Here is a 27845-nt window from a genome sequence, read left to right as displayed (position 1 = left end):
GGAATTTATTTGAATTGCCATGAATTAAATTCCACTTCCTGTCATTCCAATTCCAATTCCAATTCAACTTCATGTAGGGCGGAGTCAATTCAATTCAAATTCCAATTCATGAATTGAATGGAGTCCAATTATGAAATTCTGAATTGTGCACAAGCCTGCTAGTGACTTTGAATATTTTAATGCTAGTTTCTTATTACAAACTTACAAAAACAGATATGTTGCTTATATAAAGATCTAAAGCTAACTCAAAAAATCATAGTTCTATAGTTACTTACAAATACAACAGTCTGGCTTATCTTAAAGGCATCTGCCAGGATGGTGTTTTGCATGTGTGTGGCACAGTGTGATAAAAAATACAGTGTTCTGGCTATAATCTGCTGTGACCAATCTATTGCTGTTTCCACATGTGACTGTAGCTGTACCCATCAACCACAATTCACTGCCAATATGCTCCTGTCTGTCCTGACACAACACAACACGCGTACACACACATTATTTTTAAAACGAACCAAGCCATGAATCAATCAAACTAGTTTTGTGAACCAAATAAAGCAGTTTCTTATTAAAGAGATCCAATAATTCCTTCAGAAATACTTCTGTTGTGATCTCTAATGAATGTTTATGGATCAGTAGTTCATGGATCTCTGCTAAAGAGCTGATGATCTAAATGAAGGGCTTTTAAGTGGTTTTACAGACTATAAAAACATAAAAAGAAATTTGACTGAATGGTTTGATGGGGAAGCAAAAATGGTTCTTCTATCTCGTCATCCTTCTCGTCAGAAGTTATGGTTTGGGTCTTTGACACAGGGATTTAAACGCAGATCAACATTCACATGGAGAAATGTTTGAAAACTGAACTGAAGCAAAGATCAGAGGTCACAATCCGCGGTAAAGCTGAGATCATTCACCAGCATGACAGAACAGCGCATGCATCATGCACTCCTTGTCATGAACTAAAATGCAAGCGCATGGTTTCTCGAAAGAGAAATCACGGATAACTAGCAAGCATCAGACACTGTGTAAAAAATAAATCACATGACTTTACGGCATCTTTACGGTATGTGTGTGTGAATGACAGATTGTGGAAAATCATTGGCAGTGCGAATGAACCAAAAATCAAACCCGAACAAATCCCGGACCGATTTTCAGTGAAGCAGCGAAATTAAAAAATATGTAACCAGAGGTGTTTTAAATACATATCAAGAGGCTTATCCTGACTGTTAAATCCTTAATCCCACCTAAGGCTTTTAGTGGTGGTAAAATATGAATGCTCAAGTTCTTGAGGGTCCCTTAGCTTAAAAAGTGAAAGAGTTTTACTCTGTGTGCGAGGGTTAAGAGAGGCAAAGACAGAAAGTAGCAGTTGATTTGGGAGTGAACCATTTATTGAGTCAAATTTAGGGTGGATGCAGTGCTTGTTAAGAAGATCCCCTCTACCTTATTCCTATTCAAGCAATGTCAAAACTTCAGTGCTGAGTGGGTTCTGAGGACCATCCTCTCTGTGTATCCCATAAATCTGCATATCTAAAACAGACATTTTCCTGCCTCTACCCCACAATTTTCTTATTTCGCTGCTCCAATTATGAAATGATGAAAGAGAGTATCGTTCAGCATGATGACACTCATACTAAACATTTTTGCAGATTTATGCAAATATATTTATTTGTAAATATACATTTGCACATATATATTTATTACATCAAGGTCCTAAGCTTAATTTTCATTATCATTTGTAATATTTCAGATTCAAGAAATTCTCCCATTAGGGTCTGTACCACCTCAATTTCTTGGTGTAAAATGATTATAAGTGAATACTTTGAGAGAAAACCTATTGAGTCAATATTTGTCCCTCTGTCCTCCACCTTTTTATTACACAGCAGTCAATATTTACCAAACATCCCTCCGTCTTAATTTAGCTTCCTCTCAGGAGTCTCCCCCACCATCATCCCATTTAAATTGAATGAAGCTCTGTGTAAAGTTAATGGCAAGGCTAAACTTATATTAAACACTGTGTCTGGTCAGCCAATATTTAACTTTTACACTGTACAGGAATACTAAACATGATACAAGGTTGTACATTTTTGTGTATATTACTGTACCTTAATTAGTCTTGTTTACCTTTAAAGGGGACATTTCACAAGACTTTTTTAAGATGTAAAAAAATCTTTGGTGCCCCCAGAGTGCATATGTGAAGTTTTAACTCAAAATACCATGTAGATAATTTATTATAGCATGTTAAAATTGCCATTTTTTAGGTGTGAGCAAAATGTGCCGTTTTGGGTGTGTCCTTTAAAATGCAAATTAGCTGATCTCTGCACTAAATGTCAGTGCTGTAGTTGGATAGTGCAGATTAAGGGGCTGTATTATCCCCTTCTGACACCACAAGGAGGGGCAAATTTCAACTACCTATTTTTTCACATCCTTGCAGAGAGTGGTTTGCCAAAACTAAGTTACTGGGTTGATCTTTTTTATGATATGTCCCTTTAAAGATTCAGATAACCTTTTTGTTCCACTAAAATTAAACTGGTACAAATTAATGCAGAGCCTTTGGCAAACTCATGAGTGTGATCTTATTCTTGTGGTCTTTGTTGGCGGTTAGCAAACCAGCCTACAAGCTCCACCTACAGAGCGAGTGGATAAAGCGCACTTCCTGTCACATGAGAATGCCGTTTTTATCCACATACACTGTGGGTCGCCTAAGATGGAAGTCCATATTTCATGCCACCATGTTTCTACAGTAGCCCTAAAAAGACAAACTACTCTACAGAGCGTGTTTTGTCACTACGTTGTCTCAGGCCCTGTTTACATTAGAGCATTTGCGTTTTAAAACGGCATATTAAAATGAAAACGATCCTCGTTTATACTGGCATTTTAAAAAGAATCTACATCCACACTATACACGACCATAAACGCAGGAAACATTACCAATCATGTAACTGGGCATGCGAAATTAAAGTGTAAAATAACTTATTACTCTAATAATAGCTTACCTTTGGGCATTTATGCAACCTAGCGGTGTGCGATATTGACAAAAATTCAAACCTGGATCCTTTGCCGTCAACTACAACAGACACTATTTTTTAACCTATAGAAATGTGTTTGGGAAAGTCTAATATTGTTCTAGCTCCCCCCTACAACATATTTATATGATTAATAGGTTAATGTTGATGTTATAAACCAAACAGAAAGGTCTTTATGACTTAAAAAGGAAGCATTGATGTGAACAGTACTAAACAGTAACGAAATTGAAGCAAAAATAAATGTCATCAAATGCAAAATTCAATCAAACATAATAAGAGGTGAAGTATAGCTTTAGACTACAGAAATGCTTATTGCTTTAATGTAGGGAGTTCCTATTCAGCTATTTCACGCTTTTATATTTATAATAGATTATTGTTCACAGTTCATATTTATAATCTTACAGCCCATTTGAAAATTTTCATACGAACTGACTGTATTCTTCAGAAAAACACAAAATAACTTATCTTACCTGTCGCTGTTCAGTGCGTGTGTGTGTGTGTGTGTGTGTTGCCTCACACGCGTTCTCCGAGAAAAAATCGTGGCTGGCTAAAGTATTAAAAATTTATCTGTGAACGTCCTCCGCTAGCAACACAGAAATAGCAAAAAGCGCAATCGGCTAAACGAGCATTAAATATTAATATGACGTTGATTTTATTGTTTTATTAATTTATATCCACAAAACGTATCAACAAAACATAGATTAAAATTAAGAGACAAATTATATGAAACGAAATTCATTTTAAAGTAACAAACAAAACTTAAATTAAACTCGAAAATAATGTCTGACCCATTACAATTCTCCCTTCATATATTGGCCTTTACAACGCCCTATATGGCGTTTATAATTACAGTCTATCTTACGTAATAAGCGAACTAAATTTAAACAAAACATAAACAACATTACAACAAAATTCAAACCCAACAATACTCAAACATAAATATAAAACAGACATGATCTATAAGGATACATGTTAAAACAATCTGATATAGCATTTATAATAGCTGGTTGGTAGATGTTTACTATTTTTGGCAAAACCTCCATTGCAAACCTCCATTTACCTAAATAAAAATAATTTTTACTTTGAAAATTATGCGCTGTTTGTTTACATAAGACTCCGTCTATGTTAATTTACACTGCAGCGCAACCCCGGAGTTCTCAAACTAAAACAGGGTTTTCAGCGTGTATGAACGACTCCGTTTATGAGGGTCGAAAACAGCGGCGTAGTGTAAATGAAAGGCATAAACGTGGCAAAAGTACTGCGTTTTAAAAGGTAAACTCATTAATGTAAACATAGCCCCAGGCGACGACATGTTTGTCCTATGGGGGCTACCGTTGCTTCTCTATGCATTTTGAAAGGGAGGGCTGAGCTGTGAACTGAGCCGTTAGTTGCAATTCACAATCTCACTTCTAGATGCTGCTAGAATCTACACACATCACCTTTAAATGTTGTGATTTATAACTGCAGACCATTTTATAAAAAAGAAAATCTGTTTTTTGTCAAAAACCCCTCAAACCCCTTCAAAATGCCAAGTTCACAATAGCCTATGTGTGCAGACATAACAATGACGATCAATTAGGGGCAATGACGGCAGGCAGTCATGTTGCACTTCTGAGAGGTGCGAAGGAGCACGGCACTCACACACACAAATCCCAGCAGGGTGAATCCGTGCCTCAGTAGCATATGAGACCCAATTAGGAGACAAACTGAGAAAAGCAGCAGGTCAGCTCAGTGTTTAACAACAGAACCACCGCTTGTTCTTCATCATTATCGTTCGTGACTCTACATTCAGTCCCGTGAAAGCCTTTTATTTCCACATTCTCTTCATTCATTTGTTCCTTTCTTTTCTGTATCGCGGGCCCTTCATGCTCTCTTGACAGGGTATGTCATAATTGCCGGGAAATTAAGGCCGTCCCTACAAAGGGTCTTTTAATGTCAGTGGTGTCATACTTCTTCATTAATCCAGTGCTCGTTTGGCTGGCTGGGGGGAAAACTGGCAGATTTTATATTCCTAGTTCATCAGCTCAGATGATTGTAGAAAATACCAGCATGGGCCAAGAGCATAATTCTGTAAGATAACAATTTCAATAGACAAACCCAGTACTGTCTAAGTCAATAATGTTGATGGATTATGTAACATAAAAAACATCAATGAAACAGTAGGGTGATATTACATTGGGGTTTTTAACAGTGCGTTGTATTCCCATCACAATCTTCAGAAATACACCTTGAAGTGATCTTCCTACTTATTTTTTTACCAAATAATGGCAACATTTTAAACACTTAAAAAGGACTGACACGCATAAAGGATTAAGGGTGCGTGCACACCAAAGCTTTTACCTCAGCGGCCGGTGTATTTTTTCAATTGTTTCCAATGGAAGCGCAGCGTTTTTCAAAAAAAAAATCAGCAGCTGAAACTCGGCACTTGTTGTTTTTTCAGCGCCCAGCAATGAGCGCCGAGAGTTGAAAAATATTCAACTTTGCGTGAAAAGCTCAGCTCGTAAAAGGAATAGTCAATTTTCTTTAAAAAAAATCCAGAAAATTTAATCACCACCATGTCATCCAAAATGTTAATGTCTGTCTTTGTTCAGTCAAGAAGAAATTATGTTTTTTGAGGAAAACATTCCAAGATTTTTCTCATTTTAATGGACTGCAATGGACCCCAACACTTAACAGTTTTAATGCAGTTTAAAATTGCAGTTTCAACGGACTCTAAATGATCCCAAACGAGGCATAAAGGTCTTATCTAGCAAAACGATTGTCATTTTTGGCAAGAAAAATTAAAAATATGCACTTTTAAACCATAACTTCTCTTCTTCCTCCGGACCTTTACCTTTAAACAATAAACTGACACAGTGTCATTCCACATAAAACAACTTTGGAACGGTCCTCTTTCATCCGTGACCTCTTGACGTGGTGACGTATTACGTGAGGTCGCGCTGGCAGGTCACACAACCAGAGGAAGACGAGAAGTTGTGGTTTAAAAGTGCATATTTTTTATTTTTCTTGCCAAAAATGACAATCGTTTCGCTAGATAAGACCCTTATCATATCAAGGCATATGCATCGATTGGAATCGTTTAAAGTCCTTTGAAACTGCAATTTTAAACTGCATTAAAACTGTTAAGTGTTGGGGTCCATTAAAGTCCATTAAAATGAGAAAAATTCTGGAATGTTTTCCTCAAAAAACATAATTTCTTCTCGACTGAACAAAGAAAGACATCAACATTTTGAATAACCAACCGGTGCATCCTAAAACGACTGATAAACAAATCAATCAAAGCACTCAGCTGAAGAAAGCTGGCAGTCGGCTATAAAATAAAGCTGTCTACCTTGCGTTTTCAGCCGTGTTTAAAAGCTTTGGTGTGCACGCCCGCTTACACAGTCATTTATGCAATAGCAAAATTCAGTCTGAAATTTATTATGAGATCAATTAAAATCACTGTTTTTATGTTTCAGTGTTTTAGCGGTTAATGTATTTTGCCTTTGCAGGGCAGCACTGATTTAATAAAACCCAAAGTTTGTTGTCACTTGTTAATGCTGTATGAAGTAGCCTTTATATAAAAACTGCATGAAATATAGTTTAAAAGAGAGTCATTTTAGATTAAATAATTGAAGATACACTGAATCATTAAAATATGCAGTCATTTAGCTAAAAATGTTGCTAGTTTATATAAGCGTCATTGCACACTATGGCGTTTTAGGCATCTGCGTCATTTGCTTAATTTGATCTAAAAACAACCCCCTTTATTCGATGAACATCTCGTGAACTAATCAGAATGTGTTGCTTTATCTAGGATGAGACTGAGATTAGAAGAATAGGAAATGCCAGATTAAAAATTAGACACAAATTAACATCATAGTGAAATCTTTGGCTTTAAAGCTGCATATACTTGAGGGCAGAAATTTGAGGGTTGGCAGTCACTGAACTAAATAAATGACTTTCTTATCCAAACACGCAATACTGTACAGACCTGACTGGAAAACAAAAAAGTGCAAAAAAAATTTACATAATCACTGAAAGCCTATACCATTTCCTCCCATATTGTGATGTCTATTTTAATTATCCATACAATCGTTCTCCATATGCTCGGTGGAAATGGATCTCATCAATGCCCACGTTTCCTTTTTCTTGACACAGTCTAGTAGGTTGTCTGCCATCTCACCTTATTGTGAGGCACCACACGCATCGAATCTGCCATTTAAATGGGTCAGCTTCCTCTCCTGTGTACTGCAAAAACATGAAGCTTCTCCCACCCCCAGATTCTTGCATATTCACTGTCATGTAGCGCTCCCTCAATACGCAGCCCTCATGTCCGCCTTTACTCATCAATATTCATGACACATGCAACATTACTGTATTGCCCTCTGCGATCTATAACAACAGGCACCTTAATAAGACGCAATATGTGTGGATATTTTGTGCTGTGGTTAAATACAGATATTATAGTAGCTCTATAGCCTCTCGCTCTTCATGAAGCTTTCATCTGTCTCACGGTGGATTTGACAGGAGGGAAGTCGATGGCTGGAAACTAGCAGGGAATCATCCAGTGCTTTAAATACATAATAAGCAGGGCTGCAGCAGAGCAAGCAGGAATACTGAAGCGTATGCGAGGATGACTGAACAGGTTGCCACAATTCAATTCGGGAAGATCTGTGCTTAGTGATATGGCGAGGTTAAATGTATAGGTGCAAAGCAAATAGGTGTGGTAATGTGTGAAAGTAGAAATATGACCTCTCACAGCAAAATCACCAGTGTAAAATGTACACTGCTGGTGTAAAGACTCACCTAAAGGATTATTAGGAACACCATACTAATACTGTGTTTGACCCCTTTTCGCCTTCAGAACTGCCTTAATTCTATGTGGCATTGATTCAACAAGGTGCTGAAAGCATTCTTTAGAAATGTTGGCCCATATTGATAGGATAGCATCTTGCAGTTGATGTAGATTTGTGGGATGCACATTCAGGGCATGAAGCTCCCGTTCCACCACATCCCAAAGATGCTCTATTGGGTTGAGATCTGGTGGCTGTGGGAGCCATTTTAGTACAGTGAACTCATTGTCATGTTCAAGAAACCAATTTGAAATGATTCGAGCTTTGTGACATGGTGCATTATCGTGCTGGAAGTAGCCATCAGAGGATGGGTATGTGGTGGTCATAAAGGGATGGACATGGTGAGAAACAATGCTCAGGTAGGCCGTGGCATTTAAATGATGCCCAAATTGGCCAAAAAAACATCCCCCACACCATTACACTACCAACAGCAGCCTACACAGTGGTAACAACATGATGGATTCATGTTCTCATTTTTGTTTCCGCCAAAATCTGACTCTACCATCCGAATGTCTCAACAGAAATCGAGACTCATCAGACCAGGCAACATTTTTTCAGTCTTCAACTGTCCAATTTTGGTGAGCTCGTGCAAATTGTAGCCTCTTTTTCCTATTTGTAGTGGAGATGAGTGGTACCCGGTGGGTTCTTCTGCTGTTGTAGCCCATCCACCTCAAGGTTGTGCGTGTTGTGGCTTCACAAATGCTTTGCTGCATACCTCGGTTGTAAAGAGTGGTTATTTCAGTCAAAGTTGCTCTTCTGTCAGCTTGAATCAGTTGGCCCATTCTCCTCTGACCTCTAGCATCAACAAGGCATTTTCGCCCACACGACTGCCCCATACTGGATGTTTTTCCCTTTTCACACCAGTCTTTGTAAACCTTAGAAATGGTTGTGCGAGAAAATCCCAGTAACTGAGCAGATTGTGAAAAACTCAGACCGGCCCGGTCTGGCACTAACAACCATGCCACGCTCAAAATTTCTTAAATCACCTTTCTTTCCAATTCTGACATTCAGTTTGGAGCTCAAGAGATTGTCTTGGCCAGGACCACACCCATAAATGCATTGAAGCAACTGCCATGTGATTGGTTAATTAGATAACTGCATTAATGAGAAATTGAACAGGTGTTCCTAATAATCCTTTAGGTGAGTTTATATGGGTCGTGATTTTGCTGTGCTACATTTAACCCATCCCAGTGAGAAGTAAACACACACACCCGGAGCAGTGGGCAGCTATTTCTTCAAGCAGTTGGGGTTAAGGTGCCTTGCTCAAGTTTATGAGACTCGAACTGGCAACTCGAGACCTACAAGCTCGATTCTCTAACCACTAGGCTACCACTGCCCCTAGTCTGTAATCTCTTATTGGTACCGTGTACAGTAGCTATACCATAGCTCTGCTCCAAAACTAAGTGATCTGCCTCATTCAAAAGGATAACTCACCACATTTTACCTGAGGTTGTGAAGTGTTGCTCTCAAGCAGGGTTAGCACGGCTTTAGCGAAGTTAACCCTGCATTGTGGTGCCGAACGTGTGCAGTGTGAAATTAATCGGGGTTAGATTAATGAGACTCGAGAGACATTTAAAAACTACATTCCTCATAACACAATCTGTGATTACCGTCACAGATGCACGCTGTTATATGCTGTGAAAATACTGTCAAAGGTGATGGAAAACACCTGAATTGTAGTAAAAAATGTCCCAGGAGGGATAAGACAGCCAAGAAGGATTTACAAGGCAACCTGTTTTGCACTGATGCAAGCAGTTATTTAAAGCAGTCAGTCTGACACTGCTGCATTTATCCAATCATGACAGTTGGTATCGTAAATAAGAACAGTGCAGTGTAAATTGTCACATTAGGAATACCCTGTGTTATATCTTAACCCCGGCTAAAGTATGAGTAGTGTGAAACATGAAACAGAAAATCCAGCATTATGTTTACCCAGGAATTAGAATTACCTGGGGTTACTATTTCAAGTGTGAAAAGCCATTAAAGCGATACTACAGCCAAATATAAAAATTTCCCCATGATTTACTCACCCTCAAGCAATCCGAGATACACACGTCCATCATCTTTAAGACAAGCACATTTGGAGTTATTTTAATAAAAGTCCCTTCATAGCTTTATAAAGGTAGACAACAGGGATCAGGGAACAACTTCTGACTTTAAAGTGCATTCATCCTTCACAGAGGTAATTCACACATCTCCAAGAGGTTAATAAAGGTCTTCTGTGCATAATCAATGCAATTTTGTAAGCAAAATTTAAAACTTTATAAACTGTATTAATATCTTCCTGTAACAACGCCATCTTTTATTCTGGTACATTGCGCAGTGACTCTCATGAATCGAATCCAAGCTGGCATCTTTACCGGAAGCTAGTTATTATACTTTATAAAAGTATTAAAATATTTATAAAGTTTAAAATATGCATTTTTTTACAAAATCACATCGATTACTTGCAGAAGACATTTATTAACCCCTTGGAGCCGTGTGGATTGTCTCTGTGACAGATGAATGCACTTTTTGGGGATAAACCTCTCAACGCACACTAGCTCGGGGCGGAAAGATGTCAGTTTTTTAACGCTACTAACAATATCTATATAGCCTACTGTCTACAAACATGAATAACATTAACATTAGCCTACTATACATCGTTTTAAAGGTCTACGGGTTTAGCATCAGTGTATGGTCTCTGTTTTGAGATACAGATGCTCATAATCATGCATCATAAATATAGTATTTTGTTACAGAAGTCCAGATGACAACATGCAAAATATTAATGGGACTCCTTAACTTTGTGTTGGTATAACGATCACGAATCGAATCCAGTCTGTTTCAGATGTGTGAATAAACTCTCCAATAAAATACATCCAATGACCACAAATGCGTATAATCCGTGAAATATAGATATATTGTCCACTGTTTACATCAGATTTCACATGAACGTCTTGTAATATAATATAATATACAATCTGAGGACTATTTACGTCGTAACACTTGTTTTATGAGATTACACTCGCGTTCAAACCTGCGGTCAAACTTTGTTTCTAAAAGTAGGCGGGAGTATTATACATAATATCCAAACAGCGCTGTCAAATATCGTGACGTCATCTGACTCGCTCGTTCCTCCAATGACTTCATGGAAAATATTGATAGACAGAACGTGTAGCCAATTAGATAATGAATCCAACAATCTTTGTGTGACGTTTTAGGTCCTGGTGTGGAAAAGGCATTTTATATGCTTACATAAGGATAAATAATAATAAGAACGAACGTGTATCATGTGAACAAAAGACTGGCACTTAGAAAAGGCTCTAGTCTTACAAAAACTCTTGCAAGAACCTCATTTTGGGGCCTATGGACCTCAAACATGAAACATAACTTCTTCAGACTTGTGGCTTTGGCATCATTGCATTTCTAGGTTTCACACACATATTTATCATTAAGATTTTTAGTATTAAAAAGATGTTATGCAAAGAAAATTTTTATTACAATGTACTTCAGCCTCTCTAACTTTTTTAATTTTTATCTTAGAAACCTGGAAAATGAAGCTCAAAGTGTCTTCTTTCTAATGTAACCACAGTTATGATTATACTCTAAATGGTTTAGTAAAAACAGCCCTTTTAGTGAAAGTAGGTCTTTTCATGGTTTGGGCCAGAGTGGGGGTGCTTTTCAAGGGGTTAAAGTCAGAAGTTGTTCCCTGATCCCTATTTTCTCCCATTATAAGCTTGGAAAAGCAAGGACATTACTAAAATAACACTTGTTCGTCTGAAAGATGATGGACATATGTATCTCGGATAGCTTGAGGATGAGTAAATCACGGGGTAATTTGATATTTGGCTGGAGTGTCGCTTTACGGGTTAGAATGGAGCACATGGTAATAAAGACATTGTGAAATGGATTATATGTAAAGGCAGGCAAGATAAGATTTCTACAGGCTTTTAATGACCTGTCTGCTTCAGTCTATTTAGAGACAGATCTATCATTGAAAGCAATGAATGTCTGGTATTTTTCTTCATTTTTTTGGGTTGTTGTCATGTATTATTGCTATTGGCAAGCCACTGACAAATCAATGTTCACTTCAAGTTGGCCCTACAAGACTTGTTTTCTGCCCCAGAGTTGATACATTGGATAACATTTTCATTCTCATTAAATCCAATTTCCTGCTCCTGTCAACTTTTTTATGGCAACCATGGACACAGTGGAAAGGTCGCCTTCTGTGGACCCTCAACAGGCAGCATATGGCATTTGCCAGCCAAAAATAACACCTGCGGCTTTATGCCGGCAGTCTTAGCAGCTTCTTTCCACGATGACATTAGCTCTTGGCGCCCTTGCCGCTTGCTTCGAGATTTGACAGTGTAGATGGGATTGTATACTCTCATAAGCCCCATGAGGCGACCCCTTCTTCATTTACAATCAATCACTCTCACGTTCGCACACACATATACAAATGTTGCTGCCAAACCTCCCCGTAATAACTGTTCATATTGACAACGTTATCTGGATAGGATTCACTTCCTGAATTTAAAGTAGTCTAACCGTGTAATTCCACAGCACCGGAGCAGGTGTGAGGTCTCTTACACTTAGCTGGCTTTTCTAAAAGCATTTTGATTGGTAGTTTAGTGTCAATTTGCTAACGTGCTGAGATAAATTGGTTTCATCTTTTATATGACAAATCTGAACCCGTATAGCCTTTTTTTTCTAGAATCTAATTTTAAACTAGCTGTTTTTTACCTCCTTAGACCTGGGGTCTCATTTATAAACCGTGCCTTTGCGTGGGAACTGGCGTACACACATTTCCAGCCCCGTTTTGTGCGTACGCCAGTTCCCACGCAAAGGTTCTGATCTATAAAAAACAAACTTAATGGGAGAATGGGCTTGCAGGGTGGGATTTAAGGATGATTCATGTACGCACACTTGCAGGTGATCTGTGATTTAGTCTTTTATAAGTCTTAATATTTTTTGACGAACCAAAGCTCGGGTCTTATGTGGTTAAACAAAAAGGTATGCAAATAAAGTCATGACTGAAAGCATTCTGTTTACATGCAAAAAAAAAAAATGCAATGAAAGTGCTGTGCAGTGATAGAAATCATTGCTCAGTAAAGAAATTATAGCTGTGCTTTATCTTGACTACAGCAAGTCTATTAAAGAATTAGTCAATTTTCTTAAAAAAATCCAGATAATTTACTCACCACCATGTCATCCAAAATGTTGATGTTTTTCTTTGTTCAGTCGAGAAGAAATTATGTTTTTTGAGGAAAACATTCCTGGATTTTTCTAATTTTAATGGACTTTAATGGACCCCAACACGTAACAGATTTAATGCAGTTTAAACTTGCAGTTTCAACTGAGTTTCAAAGGAATCTAAACGATTCCAAACGAGGCATAAGGGTCTTATCTAGCCAGTGGTTAAACCAAGTTGTGGTTTAAAAGTGCATATTTTTTATTTTTCTTGTCAAAAATGACAATTGGTTTGCTAGATAAGAACCTTATGCGCCGTTTGGGATTGTTTAGAGTCCCTTGAAACTGCAATTTTTAACCGCATTAAAACTGCTAGGTGCCGGGGTCCATTAAAGTCCATTAAAATAAGAAAAATCCTGAAATGTTTTCCTCAAAAAACACAATTGCCTCCCGACCGAACAAAGAAAGACATCACCATTTTGGATGACATGGTGGTGAGTAAATTATCTGGATTTTTTTTAGAAAATGGACTTTTCCTTTAAAAATTCTGCCATAATTAACTCTCATGTTATTACAAACCTGTATAAATTTCTTTGTTGTGATGACCACAAAGAAAGATATTTTGAGCAATGTTTGAACCCAAACTGATTATAAGCCCCATTGACTTCCATATTAGAAAAAAAGGATACTATAGAAGTCAATGGGGCTCATGATCAGTCTGGTTTTAAACATTCCTCAAAATATCTTTCTTTGTGGTCATCAGAACAAAAACATTTATACAGGTTTGTAACAACATGAGAGGGTGACTTCCCTTTAACCAATCTGTATCTAGGACCAAAACTGTTTTTATCATGTTTTAAACATGCAGATCAGATATCTACACATAACAGGGTGAGGCAATAGGGTGTGACAAATTATTTCTCAATGAAAGACACAGTGTCCATTAGTGTGCTGTGGAGCATTGTGTGCACGGTGGTCATCAGAGACTGCAAAAATCCCATTGAAGATGCGCAGTCATGTGTGAAAATATTCCCATCATTGTAGCACTACGGACAAATCGAAAGGGTGAAAACTGACAAGATGTTCTGCATCCCAATTTGCATTCTGGCTGTGGAAGAGACAGCCGAGAACAAAAACCCCGTATCTCCTCTGGTAACCTCGAGCATGTCAGTCACCACTGGGACAGAAAAGAGGATAGAATAAAAATGAAGTGATAAAAACAATATCGCAGTGCTTCTTTAGGTATGTCCAACAACATTCGGATTTCATTTGCAATCATTAATCTGCGAGAGGGAATCAATGACCCACAGTTCTACAATTCCCATGTTCTTATAATCCAATCTAAAATTCACAGATTCGCAGCCGGTGCTTTGACTGATGGGTCTCATAGAAGATACTGACCTAGCATTCAAACCAATCTTGCATCAGCCTGCTCAACACAGTTACTGAAATCCGAAAAAAAAGCCTTTCACAAGATCACAAAACCAAAAATAAATCAGTATTGCAAGTCTACTGAGACAAAACTTGAATCTTTATTTTTCCACACTCGAGCAACACAAACAAAACAATTGAAGAGCTCAGATGCAAAACCCTTAAGTGCATCTGACATGTTTTCTTGTTAATGAGCTTTTATTTCAGACTCTTAATGGATTCTGTCAACAAACCGGTATTTCTGAATGACCTGAGGCCGGGATTAAGAAGATTTTAAGCGAAAGTATTTGAATACGTACCGGTTAATATCATGTTTAATTTTTGACGGAGGTGCCGTTTAGAGGTGTTTGCATCTGAGTTCCTCAATTGTTTCTGCATGCTTCATGTAGCATGTAAAGATTCAGCACCCTGGACAGCAACCAGGCATTGCAAATACCAATGTGCTTTACTTCCCCAGCTACTGTCTTACATCATGTTGCATAATATGCTTGATCACTGAGCATATTACACAACAGATACACAAGCTAAACTATTATCACCTACAGGACTCATAAATCTCCTACGCAGGAGCATTACAAAGCACTGGAATATTGTGGACAATTTTATGCTGCTAGTACAATAAAATTATTTGCCTGGTATAAAACTAACCTCAATTAAAAGAAGTCTGAAAAGGCAATTTTAAAAAGCTCCTTAGCACACACTGGAGAAGCAAAAGGCAAGCTGTGTTTTTGATTGTGTTAATAAAAAAAGTGTGCTTTAGCACCTTGATGAATGGTATACAATAACTGGTCCACAATTGCCGGGGAGCTATATTTTTTTTAAATATCTACCAAACTCCCCAATGCTTCCAAATGTATTTGATAGATGTTACTTTATACTTTATAATTACCCAGTTTTGACATTTATCATTCCATGTACAAACACAAATGTCACAGTCAAACAGCCCCAAATAAACATGAGAAGCTACAAGCAAGTGAGTGTAAAGATATCAATCCAAATTAAAGTTCCTGAAGGAAAGCGGCAACATGAAAACAAACAGGGAGATCAAAGACATACTGAATTATCTCACTTGCATTAACTTGATAGTTTATATTCGCCAGATCATTTTAGCCTGGCTCCGCCCTGTTATACGTGCTTCCGCTTAATTTTCATTTCGCTTCAGTACAACGTCTGGGACTGCTGTGTAGAGTTTTGTTTTCTCCTGCAAAAATCTGCAGGTCCAATCAGCGAACAGATGGGGGTGGCTAGAAAATCGCAGCTTTTAATTTTCTGTCGGTCTTGGTATACGATGTAGCTACAGAGGAGTCAAGTTTTAAATAGGAAAAATATTGAATCTCTTTGGGGGTTTTTTAGCGCAATGCTAATGGTCTAATCAGATTCAATGAATTGTGCTAAGCTATGCTAAAAGTGGTAGCGCTAGACCTGGAGATCAGCTGAATGGGTTCCAAAACAGTAAGAATCAAATGTTTAACTCTAGGGGAGCTGGAAAATGAGCATATTTTCAAAAAAAGTGGAATGTCCCTTTAACTTGCATCTTTTGCAAGTTATAAGTGTGCGGGATACCCTTTATTTTTATACATGATTGGACTTCATTGTCAAAAGTTTGAAACCCTAACAGAACATGAACATGCCACAAACAAATTGTGCTTAAAATGTTCTTCAGAGCGATGCCATAGAACTTTAGGTACCTTAAAAAACCATTGAGTCAAAGAACCATTTCTTTAAATCTTTTAATAAAATAAAAACCTTTTTCATTACAAGGAACTTTTTGTGAAACAGAAAGGACTGGAGTTGGGAAACACTAGTTAGCTACGTTTACATGCCACCAAATAATCCGTATTGAAGCCTCAATCGTATTGAAAAGCCTTCATGTAAACACCTTAATCAATAAAACTGAGGTCGATCAGATGCAAATTTCGATCATATTGAAAGGGGTGGTGTAGTCCGATCTGTAATCCGACCAGCTATTTTTTCAATCAGATGCAAAAATACTTTGTGCACATGCGGAGAAGAATTGTGCTCAAGTTCACGTTTTACGAATCACATGATTCTCTTCACAGAAACATGCAATAGCAAGGCAATAGCAAGGTAATGGGGTCACGTGCTGTACATTCTTCAGTGTTTATGTGTAATTTCATAACAATAGGCTACATAAAGCAATAAAATAGCATTGTGCCTTTCGAAAATTGTGTTTTCATTGCCTATATCTGAAAACTTCTTAAGAACAGCTCAACTTTGACTTTTATCTAGAGATAAAGTGTGAACTCAGCGAGAGATGCTGTGCACTGGGTGGCGTTGCCAAATCCTTTTTTTTCTAATTCAGATTTGGGCTACTGTTTAAACTGTTTCCACCAGTTTTTTTTATTTCAGCAGGTTAAAGATGAAAGAATTTCGTTGATTAGTTATATGTATTTGGGGTGTGAATAGTCATTGGGATGTTTTTGGTCTATTTTTAAATGTTCATTTGGATGGTTTTGAAACGCGAATCTGGCAACCCTGGCTGTGCGCCTGCGCAAAAGTTTGGTTCGGAATATATAGAATGTACATGTAAACAAACATTTTAATCAGATTGTAATGTTTAGGGTGCATGTAAACTGTATTGTCATAACCTTTAATCAGATTAAATTCAGTCGGATTGACAAACTTTTGTGCATGTAAACATAGCCATTGTTCTACACTCAAAAAATAAAATGGTGCTAAATAGCACTAAAAGTGGTTCACTGGCTCATAATCATAAGGGAACCACTTTAAGTACTATATAACACATGTACAGCACTTATGTACTGTAGAACCATATGGTGCTACTTAGAACCCCAAGTGGTGCTATAGTTATGCTGATACTAAAACAATCCCAGATAAATCCGCAGCCAAACCTAAACAAAACAAGCTAAATGAACACCCCTTGACTCATAAATGCACAGATTCAGAACTTTAATCTAAACAAAACAAGATTTAAATGCGCAATTTTCTTTTCACAGACATTTTATGCCACATTTATAACCAATGTATAGGCTTCTAAATCTCGGCCAACATGATTTGCGTCTTTGGAAGCTTTATGAACAAGAGGCTGTGCGAATGTTTTGGCACGGCAGACAATGAAAGGAACAGAAGCGGAGAAAACAAACCACTTTCTCAATTCTGCCTTTAGCAAGAGTGGGATTATTTTCAGTTCGCCAGGAACATTAAGATTAGCTCAAGTTGTGAGTAATGGTTCCAGGCATTATAGAGGAAAAGAAATAATGGCTGTGACAACAGGGGATCAGGGTTTACATAGAGCTGTTTTTAGACCAATGTATGAACTGTTGTAACAAAAAAACGATGCAAAAACATTTTATATGTGGCACTAATTTTTGGTCACTATAAATAGCCTACATGTCATCAGGAAAATTAAACCAGAAATTGTGACTGACTTCAGTAATGTAATGTTTTTTTCAAGTAAAATGGAATACAGAATGAGAAAAAATATGTTTTTCTTTCAATGTGAATTGATTAGATGTAAAAAGTAGCAGACTAACAGCTCAAGAGGAGGAGTTAAAAGATGTCAGTTTTGATTTGATCAGATTCTCATTAATAACCAAATTTTCTTTCATTTATACCACAGGTCTGTTAAATGCTGTATTCTGATTGGCTGAGAAATGTTCCGTGGGTATGCATTAATTTCTGATAATCGCACACCTAACTTGTCATATGTCGTAAAAATAGACACCAGAACAATGTTTGTGGTAACCGTGGTATAAGAGGAATAATTGACTCCGGTCCCTTGAATTATTTGAAAATAATGCACACCCGCGGTGCAACTCCGCTTCGCGTCGTGCCGCATTGCACCTTGGGTGTGCATTATTTTCTTATAATTCAATGGCCCGTCGTCAATTATTCCATACTTATGCCACATAGCAACTACTGTGCACAAAACAACACTAATCAAATAGTTAATATCATATCATGATGGACTGGTCTGAAGAAAAAGATGCAAAAATATAATTTTCCTCTAATCTGTTCATTGCTGTGTAATTATATCATCAAGAAACTTAAAGGCATGATAGTTTTTTAAAGGTCATGGCATTTTGAGTGTCATATGAGCAGCATGCAGATCGAAGATGCATCTTGCCCTCTGTTTGTCAAAATGGCCATCTGTCATATTTGGTTGCAGGAAAAGTTGAATAATTTAAGATAAAACAGCACACTCATATATATATGTATGCCAGATGATTCTTCTGCATTACCAAAATATTTGGGATGGGACAAAAATGCACAATAAAAAAACAAAAGTATAACTTCTAGAGCCTCCTAATGGAGATAGGACTTTGATCTTAAGTCAAAGCAGTGGAAAAATTTGGATTTTACTACAGTACATACTACATACCAAAGTGATGTATGAAATTTTATGAAACAGGTGGGCTGCCTCTATAGTGAGAGTATGAAAGCGTTTCCATGAGAACTGTGCCTGCTTACACAGCTAGTATGAAAACTATGTGATGCATACTTATATGGGGCCAGTAAAAACATACAGTATAGCAAATCGTATTGAGTGCTTGCATTAAGAGGGTCTAAGTAGCCACATGCATCGTTGAAATGAGAATTATATCATTCTAGTAAAAGAGTTTGATCCGTCTTACCTGCTCTGAGAGACAGATGTTGCGGTTAACAGAGGTTCATCGTGCTGGGTAGCTCTGGTATAGATATTTCACGAGCAACTTTGTTCCTGGAAAAATAATCAGTCTTAATTATTCAATGTCCATTTAGTTTTTAGGCTAAATGAAACAATTTGAGGTATTTGAACGCGGGAGAATACAAGACGCGGTTTTACCTGTCATTTCTGTTTCTTAGCTCATTTAATTCTGACAGAAACGTGAAAACCGCGAAGGCTGCTTGTTAGTTGATTTGTTGTATTCAATTCATCTTAAGTTATTTACCCACGGAATGATTCAAAACAATAAATTACATTTCATTAGTTGTGTTGTATCGTGCTGTGATGTGATGAATTATTTCAGTGTACTTACAAAGACGGAGTCTGGATGCTGGACTGAAACACTCGCTGGTAGCGCGGCGGTATTCACAGTGAATTAACTCGGTGCACGCGGCTCATCTCTCCGTGATGCGCACGAGCTGTAGAGCGATGCTTTTGATTTGGCGGTGCAAACAATACAAACAGAGCTGACACAAACATGCACAATCCAGTCGAGACGAGAAACTCACAGCAAGCAGGAAGAAAATGAGTCTTCTTACATTCAAGATAAAAAGGCAAAATCTTGCTCCGATGGTTAAACTTGGATGGAAATTCCAAATTATTTATAAAAATAAAAACGTGAATGATTTTCGCGATGTTTGGCAACACCAGCTGTTGCCCATGCGTCCCAAACACTGGAGTAAAAATGGAAAAAAAAATCTATTGCAAATCAAATATAATCAATCAAATTCTATAGCAATTGCATTTTAGAAATAAAAACAAAATGCTTTCCACGTAAAAGCAGAGACCTTAAACATTATTTCTGTGAGGAGAAAGGCAACATATCGGAAAAATGGTTAGAGCCACACGGACGTGATGAGCCAGTGGGAGTGAATGAGAAAACGCTAACTATTCGCTCACATCAGCTTCACACACAAGCCATGAGGATGGGGAGACGGGAGGAGTAGGATGAAAAAGGTAATATGTAAACGAACACCTTCTGTTCTCTGGTTTTCAGCGAACGGGTTTTTGCAAACCTGCTGTATTGTTTTAGTGGCGCGTGGACTGCAGAAAGAATGGGAATTGGTGTACACAGATATTGTAAATGCAATTTATGTGCTAGAATTATAAACACATCATCAGAAGTGCTGATGCGTTTTTGACGTTGCGTCCTGACACATTTCCACTGGTGACCACAGACTCATTACCACATAACATGGGTAAACTTTGCATGTTGGAAAAGTTAGCATCAGTAGATTCTTAAACTTTGTTTTCCCCTTGTCACAAAACGATTTGACTTGTTACCTGAAGGGAAGTGCTGGGCTACCTTTTAAAGAGACCTTGAGGTTGAGTCACGTTTGCAGTAAGGATGAATGACCCAAAACTGTGTTTACACCAACCGCGTAAAAACAGATGCTTCATTTCACATGTACACATTACTTATCTTAAAAAAAAACATTACTTATCTTTATACAGAATGCGCAATTCTATTGCATCCCAAATTTAATGTAACTGAAAATTTGACTCCATTGAGGCAGTATTTTGTTTAAAATGTTTTTGCTTATTTTGCTTCTCAATCCTGCAGATGTCTTTTATTTGATAATTACCTGAACTTCACCACACGACCAAATGTTTAATTGGACATAAGCAGTTTCCATTGTATTGTATGTTGATCATTCTGGCAGTATACTATAGGATCTATTAAATATATAAGACCAATGTACTAGGCCTATTACACTGACATAATCAATGTAAACAACAAAATTCACTTTCCTTCAGCATGTTGTTAAATTAACCGACGGCAGATAACAAATATATATTAGCATGTTAGTATACAGAACTAGAGATTGCTTATTCAATCTTAATATTTTATGATTAATAAGATTGATATTAAATGAAGCAATTATGAAAAGTAAATTCACGCAGAAACATATAGGTGCTGCAGACATGAGTCATAAGCGAGAAAAGTACAATCTCACCAGTGCATGGAGGTGTCTTGCCATCTACAGCTCAAACTGGGTAATTGCACAGAGAAGATACAAAAGCGACATAGGCCGTTTCTCAATCCGAAGGCTGCAGCCTCCGGAGGTCGCATTTCTAGACTGCATACGTCATCAAGACTGTCTTATTTCAGAATAATAGCAATTATAAATTGACTATTATTCTTAGTTAGTCGTAAATTGCTGTAATGCTTATGACTTGCGAATGTAATGCTCAGTCAGTAAACGTAAATAAACCAGGCTTAATGACGTAAGCAGCCTGCATATGCGACCTCCGCAGGCTGCAGCCTTCAGATTGAGAAACGGCCATATTCTTAAATAGAATAAATAAAACATAATCATAATTCGCTTTAAAGATTTAATTCGGATAACAGTCTAAACCAACAAAACAAAACAAAGCAAAGCCAATTATCAGTTTATGTGCCACATTAAATAGTAGAAGTGGTAGTATACTGTTGTTCATAATAGAAATAACTCAATTTTACTAATGTATATGCTCCAGTATTTTATAGTATCAATAGTGTACTGCTAAACTGTAATAAATACTCTTATACTTTAAAATTGACTATGGCAAGATTAAGAAACACGACGTTTTCTACAGTAAATAAGTACACAGTATTCATAAAAAGGCACAAAACTCTTAAATATAAGAGATACGTCAAAACTGTTATTGGGCAGCGAGGTCTTGTGCTTGGTGTGAGAATGAGAAAAGCAACACCCATGGACTTGAATTTCCTCAATGCAAATGAAGATCAACGAAATGTTTCCCTTGTAAATTTTCCCGCGATGTCTTGTCTTTGGGAAGCACGCGTTGTCTTTTCTTCCCACGCTTCCACGAGACTGTGGCCAAGATGAAGTAAACAAGTCACGGGACAGCAAAGCAAAGGCTCGCCAAACCCTATCGCAACAGTGACGTTACATCAGAGTGCGCGCAAAACACCCTAGCAGCGGACTGTGATTGGCTAAGCGAAGAAGTTGTCTGCCACCCGATTGGCTGAGAAGTAAAGCGCTGCTGTAAACGACGATGGACAACAACAATATCCGAGCAGAAATGAGATCATACACATTCCGTGGCGATAACAACAACCGGTCTGAAATTTTAGTACGTCACTGCTTGCGGCGAAAAGACAATCACTCCGTCTAAATGTCACGGAAAACTGGATATTTTTTGCATTATTTCTGGGCATCGAGGTTTTTAGATGCGCGTCACTCAATTTTAGAAATATGAAACTTGTATAAACTAGCAAAAACATCTATTGTTGTTGTTTGGGTGTGTCACATGCCATGAGGCTATCAATATTTGTGGAGAACTGTACTGGAGACACGACTGAAAGCATATAGTGGAGTGAAAGCTCTGGAGAGACAAACACGTTTCAATCTATTGTCCTGGTATTCGTCTAGATCCACAGGTATGTCGTGGAGTGTGCTTGCATTAATGTTTATCTTATTATTTATGTGGTTAAGGAAATTTCATCTTGTCCTTTATTAAATGTAAAAGATGTTAGATTATTAGATTAATGTGATTATTTAACCGCGTGTCCAATATTAATGACTGTCTAACAGCTCCCACAATGGATAACACAGTGCATTACCATCAAGATGATTCCAGCACCTTGGATAGCAAAAATGAATCAAATCAAGGAGAGACAATCAAAACCGCTGGACAACATCAGGATAAACACTTGCCAAACAGTTCACCTCAAGGTGAGAAGTTCAGGCATGTTATCTAAACTTCATCGTTGAACCAGGAAATAATGCTCTAAATGGTCATAGTGTAAAGAAACGCGTCACAGATTGTCCTAGATAATATTTGTTTTGTTACCATGTCCTTAATTGTCCCTTATTATGCCGTCTCAGGGCGTGTACGGCTGTATTCTGAGTCTCAGGTGTATACGGTGAGCCGCTGGCAGGACGTGGAGCCCCAGGATGGAGCATCAGTGGAGGAGAACGGAGGAGTCGGAGATGGAGCTCCATTCAGAGGTCGCTCTCAGTCTGCACCCGCTGCTCTGTGGAAAGCTAAGAAGTACGGACGACAACTGAGAAGAATGAGCGATGAATTTGACACATGGCTCGACAAAGGGTTGATTGAGCCTTACATTATAAAGAAAACTCAGAGGTAAATAGATATGTTTCAGTGACAGACTTTATGTACAGTACAAATGAGTGTACTTTTTGTTTCTAGGAGGTGAAGAGAGTGAGCAGCAATGGGAGAGGAGCTCAGAAACAGACATACCGTGGATGGTTCTCATACCTCTGGAGCCCCAAAGAGGAGGAGGGAAGAGAATAACCAAGTCTTCGATCATACTTAAAACAACATAAAGACAATTATAAGAGAGAACTGCTCTTCAAAGTGAAGTAACAGTGCTGGGTGAAGGCTGGTTTGATCACCATCATGGCCTTTAAGCTTAAGCAAAAAAGATACATTTTGTCAATCCGAGAGAGAAAAGGTGCTGTATCACTTTTTACCAACGCAATAATGCGTCTCTGATTAAAAGATTTGTTAGTTTCAATCTTAAATAGGACAATCTCTCATAAAATTATACAAATTGTTGGACAATCTTTGTTTATGGATTTTAAATGCCTCTATTGAAAAACTATTTATTAATATGTATTATTTAAATTCATATTTGGCAAAGAAATGTGTTTTATGATGTATTTTATAAATTGTACAGATATATAGATGTGAATTATAGAGCATTTTTTGTTTTATTAAAGGCTGGAGCAGTTGCTTGCAAAATGTAAATATGTGTGACCTTCCTGTGAAAACTCAGCTAAAGTAATTTTAGCAATTTACTGTTTCCTATAAGGTAAAGAATATTCTGTGAAAATAAAACATTGATATCTTTCAAATTCACTGAGTAAGGTCATGTCAAAGATTGAAATCAAACTTTGGTCCCCTCCTAATATCACAGGCAGGGTTACATATTTCAAAAACTGTGACATTGGATAAAGTAAGTTGTGAAAGGACAGGTTAGTAATGGTAACAATAATACGGGTAAGTTTTTATTTTTTCAGTTAGTTTGTTAATATTTGCTACATCTCAGGTTTATTTGTTTATGATGCCAAACTGTTGTGGTGAATAGTCAAAGTAAGAGTGGATGAAATCGTTTTTTCTGACATATAAGATCTTCATGTTTTTATGCTTGGATTTCCAGTTGGAAAAGAAATTGATATCAGATTCTTTCAAAACTTTGTAATTTATCACTGCCTTTTGTGTACATATTTCTTGATGGTAAAGTTGTTGATAGTCTGGTACATTTGTATTCCTTTAAACTCAGACTGCAGGCCATGTGCAGTCTTGTCTGAATGGTCTTGTATGTAAAAACATTCAGACCAGTTTGTAATAAATGAAATGCAGTTGGACAAAAAAAGCTGTTTTCATAAATCTTATACTTGATGTTTGCATTGTTTTTAAGCATCTTGTACATATTCATATTTAATATAATTCACACCGTTAATGAACTGTTTAAATACTTTTTAAACTGATCAACTTTTTATCTTTTTTTAAGAATTTCTGCTCAAATAAATGCTTTTCTGGCTTAAGCTAGTTTTAATGTTTTTTTAAACACACAGTTTGCAAGCTTTATTCAGATCCTGATTTTTTACATACTTTTTTTCTTGCAACATTTGGAATGTATTACAGCTATAACACTTCAAGCTATATTGCTATAGTCTCTTTTACAAAATCTTGCTCCACAATTCATGGCATCCAGCATCTTTATATCATTCTCACTTAGCTTAAAACTAAAAACCTCTGCATTTTCCTTTACTCTGCAGGGTTGTGAGGAACGAGGCAGAACTGAAATGCCTTGCTGTACAGCCCACCTCAGCAAAACCTGTGAAGGTGTCCGACCACAGCTCTTTGCTATAGCCACTACCCCTGGCTCGCCCAGAAGAGCTCCTTTACCAAGAGAGGAATAGGCCTGAAAGTGAATGCCTTTCTCTGTACATAAATCTCTCAATTCCCTCTGGATCAGCTTCGGTTGACACTCCAGTTGAAGGACGGCTGGGGGCACATGGCACATCATGAGCAGTTCCCTAAGGTGTTTTGCACTGTAGTTAGAGACTCCTATTGCCTTGAATTTCCCGCTGGTGTAAAATTCCTCTAGGGTTGCCCAGCTCTGCGCCCGAAACTGTGCATGACAAGAATCCCCTGGTTCGAAACCCTCTATCCCGGGCCAGTGTATCAGATAGAGGTCAATATATTCACAGCCCAGTTGCTCCAGACTCTTGAGGCAACCTTGTTTTGCCTTGGGCCCGTGGTCCAAAGGGGCAAGCTTGCTAATGATGAACACATCTTTACGGCTAAGGCCATACTTGGGCAAGAGCTCTCTGATGACTTGCCCTAGATGTGCTTCGTTTCCATAAACTGCAGCTGTGTCAAAGCAACGATATCCTGCTTCAAGAGCAGAGTCGACACACTGGTATAACTGCTCATAGCTCTGTATCCTATACGTGCCCAGACCCAAGAGTGGCATCTGCACTCCTGACGTCAGCGTTACTGACGGTATTTCACAGGGTGTCATTTTTATTCAACAAACTTTTCAACCCTGAAAAACAATATATGAACAGATAGATATTTTAAAAATGTTCTTGGTAAACATGTCACTTTCTCTCAACGCAGCCCATGCTATAGGCTATTAAAAACAGTAGCGGTTGCCAACATTTTAGCGCATTAGTTTAGATTCAATTATACGACGAAAAATGTTTACACCATACTTACATACATATAAACTGTCCTTGATTCGTCAGTTAAAAGTGTTGCGTTTAAAGCAGCGATTTGATAATCCCCCACGTGTTGCTCCTGCGCGCGCTGGGGACCTTGAATGTGTTCAACGCATAGAGTGTAAAAAGAGTCATTCATGCGGCGCTGCGCAGACTAAGCAGCGTATGACGTCGAAATATCGTGAGAGCCGTGCTATCGCGGTACTTTAACGCCATACGCTGCTTAGTCTGTGCTGCTCTGCATGATTTACGTCACACAGTCTGCGTAGCTCAACAGCCGAACACACAATTTTTTTTCGGTGTCTATTGGGCAATATTTATTGGGATATATTGACATTAGATATAAATGAATTGCAGTTCATCAGGTTAATAAATCCACACCACAAAACAGTGATTAAATAACCATCACGTTGCCTTTATTCACTTAAAGAAATTAACAACAGATATGGAACACAAAAATGAAACTAAGCATTAGCAAACGATGCCGAAATAAGCAGTTCGTACACTATTTCACATTTCATTCACACTCAATAGCGCAAAGACTGATAGCTTTTCCTCAATAAATCACTTTAAGACAATAAAAACATCTATATTACCGACATTTTATTGTCAAACCTTAGTGAGTTATGTAATGCAGATCTAAACTGAACAAGGAAGTGTACTGCAGGAGAAAACTACATTTTTATTGGGCATTATCTGTAACGCTGCCACTGGAGCTAGAACACTATAGAAACTGATTTCATTTTTCCAATTAAAGACTTACATTAAATATTTTTTTCTATATTATATTAATATAAATATAAGTGTGCTTTTAGAATCCCCCCCATGAAAGTATTTGGACTACCAAAAGGTTTTAATGTAAAATCTCTAATTTGCAAAGATAAAAAATAAGACAATCTACAATGTGATGTGTGTTGGAAAGTGTAACGACAACTCAAAAAACATATATTACTTTAAAATATATTGTTAAAGGTCTCATTTTGATAAAAGCCTTTTTTTAGTAGATTTTATAAATCTATAAAATTTATGTATAAATGAGTACATGCAAATTACCTAAGTTTTATGTAAAAGACAAATCTATAAAATAATGTGCCCAAGTTTAGTATCCTGGCAGTTATAGGAGTACTAAATCATATGCGCACACTTAGCATAAAACTAACAGTTTCCTGAGAATGACTCTAATATCTTGCACTACTGTCTAGATCAGATATACTTTTCATGTCTCCAATGTCATAAAACTAATTTTTTGCAGTGCTGATCATTACTCATTTTGACTCTTCTTTTGGTTTCACTTTTTTGCTCTTGAAATGGTCATGAATGTTAACTGACCGATAATCACTTATACAGCTAAGGGATTGAATACTGCATGTGCTTTTTAACAGTTGACTAAACATTCATTGAATTATATATTTATTTACAAAGTTTATCATTCCATAAAGTTTATCATTTAATCTTATTTTTTCGAGTTTAACAACACTCCCTGAACTGCATTACTTTCTAATATTTCACTACTATCCTAAGCTTGGAAAGGTTATTAAAACCTGCTGCTAAGGATTTAAGTGTGAAGACGTCTTTATTTTCATTGACTACTATCCTGGTATGAAAATTCAGATAGGAAAAGATTTTATGATTAGTTATTAAATATCTCCTCTTAAGAATATCTTAAAACAATTCCTCCTCTTTAAAATGTTGATTTTTTACTAAACATTGTGTTTGTGTGAATGTAAAAATGAGAAAAATAAATACACATTAGGACACAAGGAAAAGCCAGCACAATCCAAAAAAACATTTACATGAATTGATGATCATCAGTGAAACCAAAACAAATAATATAAAAACAGGCTCTGCCAGTTCATGATTACATAAAAGATGCAATGTCACAAAGAGAACAATAGTCCATACTGTCCACCTCCAAATATTACTTACCTTCACTTTTAACTCACCCATTTTGAAGAGCTACACAAGGCTGTGTGGTCAACTGCTACAGTCATTTAAAACA

General features: G+C 37.3%; 3 protein-coding genes across 4 annotated transcripts in view; 1 reads left to right on the top strand and 2 right to left on the bottom strand.

The window, feature by feature from the left end:
• slc8a4a (solute carrier family 8 member 4a) overlaps nt 1-20182 on the bottom strand; it is a 63819-nt gene extending 43637 nt beyond the window's left edge. The window contains exons 1-2 of the mRNA XM_055180088.2: nt 19456-20182; nt 19072-19157 (exon numbers count right to left, since the gene is read on the bottom strand). The gene's annotated coding sequence lies outside the window, so the exon portion shown is untranslated. The remainder of the gene's footprint in view (nt 1-19071; nt 19158-19455) is intronic.
• Nucleotides 20183-21762: 1580 nt separating this feature from the next.
• Nucleotides 21763-24664, top strand: bada (BCL2 associated agonist of cell death a). Its single transcript, XM_055180107.2, has 4 exons — nt 21763-22530; nt 22685-22825; nt 22979-23202; nt 23304-24664. The coding sequence occupies exons 2-4, from the start codon at nt 22693-22695 to the stop codon at nt 23406-23408; spliced, it is 462 nt and encodes a 153-aa protein (XP_055036082.1). The 5' UTR covers nt 21763-22530; nt 22685-22692; the 3' UTR covers nt 23409-24664.
• Nucleotides 24241-26032, bottom strand: LOC129423704 (uncharacterized oxidoreductase YtbE). 2 transcript variants are annotated; one of them, XM_055180106.2, is made up of 2 exons: nt 25849-26032; nt 24241-25671 (listed from the first exon to the last, which is right to left on the bottom strand). In XM_055180106.2, the coding sequence occupies exon 2, from the start codon at nt 25645-25647 to the stop codon at nt 24775-24777; it is 873 nt and encodes a 290-aa protein (XP_055036081.1). In that variant the 5' UTR covers nt 25648-25671; nt 25849-26032; the 3' UTR covers nt 24241-24774. The 2 variants fall into 2 exon arrangements, with proteins under 2 accessions (XP_055036081.1, XP_055036079.1); XM_055180104.2 differs by having other exon boundaries at nt 25845-26028.
• Nucleotides 26033-27845: the final 1813 nt, after the last annotated feature.

The sequence above is a fragment of the Misgurnus anguillicaudatus genome, chromosome 9, assembly GCF_027580225.2.
Source record: "Misgurnus anguillicaudatus chromosome 9, ASM2758022v2, whole genome shotgun sequence".
Lineage (NCBI taxonomy): Eukaryota > Metazoa > Chordata > Actinopteri > Cypriniformes > Cobitidae > Misgurnus > Misgurnus anguillicaudatus.
This window is presented reverse-complemented; position numbering and strand designations above follow the sequence as displayed.